At 48.1% G+C, this 5,165-nt stretch overlaps 1 protein-coding gene across 3 annotated transcripts in view; it reads right to left on the bottom strand.

Annotated features, from left to right (window-relative positions):
• Positions 1 to 5,165, bottom strand: part of RNF213 (ring finger protein 213) — a 117,441-nt gene that overhangs the window by 60,743 nt on the left and 51,533 nt on the right. For all 3 annotated transcript variants that reach the window (XM_032241418.1, XM_032241417.1, XM_032241419.1), the window contains 3 exons: positions 4,647 to 4,820; positions 4,158 to 4,307; positions 698 to 1,320 (listed from right to left, as the gene is read on the bottom strand). In XM_032241418.1, the coding sequence (XP_032097309.1) occupies positions 698 to 1,320; positions 4,158 to 4,307; positions 4,647 to 4,820 (947 nt within the window). The remainder of the gene's footprint in view (positions 1 to 697; positions 1,321 to 4,157; positions 4,308 to 4,646; positions 4,821 to 5,165) is intronic.

Consider the following 5,165-nt stretch of genomic DNA (forward strand, 5'->3'; position numbering starts at 1 on the left):
TTTCGCTCTTGTTACCCAGGCTGGAGTGCAATGGCACGATCTCGGCTCACCGCAACCTCCGCCTCCCGGGTTCAGGCAATTCTCCTGCCTCAGCCTCCTGAGTAGCTGGGATTACAGGCACGCGCCACCATGCCCAGCTAATTTTTTTTTTTGTATTTTTAGTAGAGACGGGGTTTCACCACGTTGACCAGGATGGTCTCGATCTCTCGACCTCGTGATCCACCCGCCTCGGCCTCCCAAAGTGCTGGGATTACAGGCTTGAGCCACCGCGCCCGGCCACACAAGACTCACTTCTTAACCCTAACAGAAACAACTTATTTACTGCTTTGGGCTGGAACTAGGAGATGGGGTTGAATGGCCACAACGCGTTTTCCTTTCTGGCTTCTGCAACCTAAAGAGAGCCTGTGGCCCTTTGCAAACACCTGTGTACAGAAAGAGGACTGCTGCCTTTCCCGAGTTCTTGATCTTCATACTGACCCAAAACTCCCTCTGGCTGAGAAGCAGTCGGACTATTTACAAACAAAGGCAAAAACAAAGCCCTCGGGATATTCAGGCCTCAAGTACTAAACACACAGGAGCCCTTTGGCAGAAGCTCTAAGTCACCCGCCCAGCTTTTCAAAGCCACAGCACCCATGGCTCCGGATGTCTGGGGCAGGACACCCCTCCAAACCCCCACAGTCCCTAGCAAGCAACTTACAAAGTTTACTAAAGTGTTGAGAACACTGAAGTCACCGGTCAGTCCCAAACTCTCTTTGACCTGCAGGATGACCCTGGCTGCACGGACAGCATGGTGCAGGTGGTGGTACTCCTTGATCTGTTCCACTCGCTCCTTGACCCAATTGCTCGGGCCCTGTCTGTCCACAGTCCGCATGATCTCAAGTTCTGAAGCCAGGTCCTCATATTTATTCTCAAAGTCCTTGAAGTTTTTGTCGATCTCTGCAAGGGTGACCTCTCCTGACTTTAGATCTTGGTACAGTCTTATGAACTTTCTGTAAGAGGGAAAATACAAGTAGTCATACACCTCTTCAATCAGAAGTGTCTGCCTTTCCGATTCTTCCGGCTCACTCAGAAACTCTGCAGCTTCCTGTTCCTCCTCAGGCACACTAAGAGGCTCTGCGGCTTCCCACCAGAAGATCTGGAAGATGTGGCTGTCTCTGAGCAGGTCGATCTTTTCAACCATTTCTTGGAGCTGGGGGCTCAGGTTGTAATGCGTTGTCCTCTGTAAGATCGGGAAGGAGGGCAGTCTCACTGTCACAACTTCATCTAATCTTTTACTGCTGAGGTCTTGTGAGTGTCTTATTGCAAGCTCTCCAAAGTCCACTTTAGAAACCAAAAGAAAATGTCAGAAGTCAAAGCTCTAATAATCATTCCATTTTATTCCACTTTCCTAAGGTTTACTCTCCTCACTTCCCTGAGCGAATTCAAGAGCACACAGTTGCTAGGATTTCTTTCTTAGTAAGTGTTTACAGGTCGTTCCCTCCCCGTGTGGCCTGGTTCATCAATATTCATGATAAAGGAAGCATCATAACTTCTGGGTAAAGATGACGGTGTGAAAAAAATCCATCTATATATTCTGTTTCCCAGACCCCACTCAGATAACAGAATATAAATTGTATTTTAAAAGTCATGAACTAGTCAGGTGCAGCGGCTCAGGCCTGTAATCCCAGCATTTTGAGAGGCCAAGGCAGGCTGATCACTTAAGGTCAGGAGTTCGAGACCAGCCAGGCCAACAAGGCAAAACCCCCACCGCCACTAAAAGTACAAAAAGGCATGGTGGTGGGCGCCTATAATCCCAGCTAGTAGGGAGGCTGAGACACAAGAATCGCTTGAACCCAGGAAGCGGAGGTTGCAGTGAGCTGAGATTGTGCCACAACGGTCCAGCCTGGGCAACAGGGCAAGACTCAAAAAAAAAAAAACAAAAACAAAAGAAAAGATGTGGTCCAGTACACTGACTGTCACCGCGATGCCTCCTTCACCTCCACAGGTGGCTTATTTTCTAGAAAGCATAATGCAAAGGGGCGTCTGGATTGGAAGCCACAGATACACGGCAGGAAAAGGGCATCTAGACACATCCCCTTTCTCAAGAAGCTAACAGAAGACATGAACTATCCAATCTCAGGGGTAAGGAGGAGGGGGCATGAGGTACAGGAGACAGAAGGAGGTGGCAGAGAACCACGCTGAGAACAGGGGCATGGGAGGACTGCACACGGGATGCTGAGGCCCGCCAGCCCGCTTCTCCCTCTTGGCTCCCAGAAACCTGGCAGCCAGGCCCGCACTGTCTAGGCAGGAGACAGGTCAACTTCCAGGCAGAGCCACGCCACCCCATGGCAGCAGCCCGCAGAGGGCCAACCCACTTTTGAGGGCTTTCTCTTAATAAACACAGACAAATGAGGATTTCCAGACACAGGAGGAAAATCGACACAAATCAACCAGTGAAAGCAACCTGGAGGAAGGAGGAAATGATACAAGGAAAAGAAAAACCTCCAAAACAAAACTGCAAATAACCCAGAGGTAAGATACGCAACCAGGAACAAGAACAGGGTACAATTTAAAAACGGTCGTCCAGAGAAAAAGAATTCCTTTATGTTAAATATATATATGAAAGCTGACATGAAAATTTTAGCAGAACGTTTGGAAGATCAAGGTCTGAATAAATCTCTCAAGAGCAGAGCAAAAAACAGAGATGGAAAACCAGAGAAAAATAATGATCAAAGTTAGATGACCACCCAGGTCCAGTATCCAATTAACTGGAATTCCAGCAAGAGGAAAAAAATTTAAACCATTCAAGACAATGTCCCAGAACTCACGGACTTTGATGTCTAGATTAGAAAGACCTACCTATTAACCCCCAACAGGGGTGACTGAAAATATTTTATTTTATTTTTTTGAGATAGGGTCCCTCTCTGTTGCCCAGGATGGAGGGCAGTGGTGTGATTTTGGCGCACTGCAGCCTCAGCCTCCCAGGATCCAGTGATCCTCCTGCCTGAGCCTCCCGAGTAGTTGGGACCACAGGCATGCACCACTGTGTCTGGCTAATTGTTTTGTATTTTTTATAGAGATGTGGTCTTGCTATGTTGCCCAGGCTGCTCTCAAACTCTTTGGCTCAAGCAATCCTCCTGCCTTGGCCTCCCAAAATGCTGGGATTACAGGGGGAGCCAACATGCCCAGCCTCAATGGAAAATAGATCCAGACCGAGACACATTATTATTTCAGAATATGAGTAACAGAAAGATCTCAAGAGCTTCACGAAAGAGAAAACAGGTCACACACACAGGAAGGGTGCGTAGCGAGCAGTGCGCTGGGCTTCTCCATGGCTCCGCTGTGGCAGCAACAACAGCGCAGCACGCTGAGACCTCAGAAGGAAAACTACTCTCGTCTGTCCTTCTAGACCTGGCCGGGCGGCTGACCCAGTAAGAGCACAGACATCTTTGGGCACACAGGGATTCGAGGGTTGGACGTCTCATACACCCTCTTTTCTCAGGAGGCTAGTGAGAGTGTGCTCTGCCAACAGAAGACGCCAGGTCTAACCCAGGCGAGAGGCAAAGCCTCCCTAGGAGGTGGAGGGAAACCCAGCCTAGGGTTGGCAGGTTCCTTCTCAAAGGTCAAACGGATGATCTTCGAGGAAATCCAGACACTCGCCACAGGTTGGGATTCAAACAGAAATGAATACAATGAAAACAGCATTTGATAGGACATGTCATTCTCTGGAAAACAGAGTTTGTGCAAAAAATGTAAAAAGATCATGGTTTCTTTCGTGGCTCACTTGCGATCAGCATAAGTCCAGATGATTTAACCCTAAACAACGATCCGACCCAACTATGAGAAAACAGGGAGCAACAGGAGGTGAAGGGTGATGCACAGGTCACAGACCAGAAATGCGCGGCGCTGACCCGCATCTTCTGCAGCGGGTGTCGGCGGCTAACGCTGCCACCAGAAAAATCAAGGGGACATTGAGGCATGGCATTCGGAAATGTGGATACAAATACCAAAAAGAAGAATCTAAAAGAGGTGAAGGCAAAGCCCCAGCAAATGCAAATTTAAAAAAAATGTAAAGCCTTCTCTCCAAAATAAAGACCTGCTACCACCATCCCTTCTTCCCGCGTCCTCCTCTAACCCCTGGGGAGCCCTCGGTGCTGTTCGCGTCTTAGGAATACCACCTTGTACCAGGGGTTTCACAATCCCACACATCTTCAGGAGACTGTCAACAGATCTTGTCTCCTTCCTTAGAAACAACAGTTCGTTGATTCTCCAGTCCAATACTTCATTCATAGCACAGTTTTCCTCCGGGGGTGAAACGCTTTTTTCCTCTGGAAAACAAGAACAACAAAGTAACCCAGCACAGCAAACAAATGCCATTCTCCACAACACCACTTTGAAGACGCCCCACCTTCCCTACCACCGGGGAGGGACTGGGGGGGTTTGCGCTTAGCCACCTTTTCGAGATGGCCGTGATTTTATCACTTTCCCATGATGTTCTTGAGAATTACAAACCACCCCTATCATCTTACAAGCAAGAAGAGATACTCATTATCAAGGCTAAGAGGATCATCTCCTTTAAAAAAAAAACGCACACACAAACACAAACGCGTCTTCAAGCTACTTAATTCCTCAGGAGCCTGAAGTGCGAATCTGGACTTGATGCTTACTCAGTTGCCAGATGTCAAGAAACTGATCCTTGTGCTTCATAACCAGTTCCAGTTGTCCAACTAAAATCGTTCCATTGAGGAGAGCATTGGCGACTTTCATGAACACAGTGTCAGCCGTAGCCATCAACTTCTTGCCTTCATCTGTAATATTTGCTATTATTTTCTCATCAGTTCCTGAGCAGATTAAGAACACAGTTAAAACAGTGGCCTCCCCACCTCCTGCCTCATTGACATTAGCATGGGAATTCCAAATAACCTCCTGTTCTGCCCTCACCGCCTCAAACGCAGACAATGGCTGGTCAGTGTCTCCAGACGCGCCAGTCTCTCTACCTCCTTCCGCTTTCCCCCATGAGGGTTAGATTCATCCCTAACAACTTCCTTGTCCCCCTTCAGTATATAGAATATATTTCTTTCCTTGCTCATTCATTCGTTTGTTCCTTCCTTCCTCCCTCCCTCCTTCTTCTTTTTTCCTTCCTTCCTTCCTTCCTTCCTTCCTTCCTTCCTTCCTTCCTTCCTTCC

The sequence above is a fragment of the Sapajus apella genome, unplaced genomic scaffold (assembly GCF_009761245.1).
Source record: "Sapajus apella isolate SASKATOON/1434 unplaced genomic scaffold, GSC_monkey_1.0 scaffold48, whole genome shotgun sequence".
In the NCBI taxonomy this organism is placed as follows: Eukaryota; Metazoa; Chordata; class Mammalia; order Primates; family Cebidae; genus Sapajus; species Sapajus apella.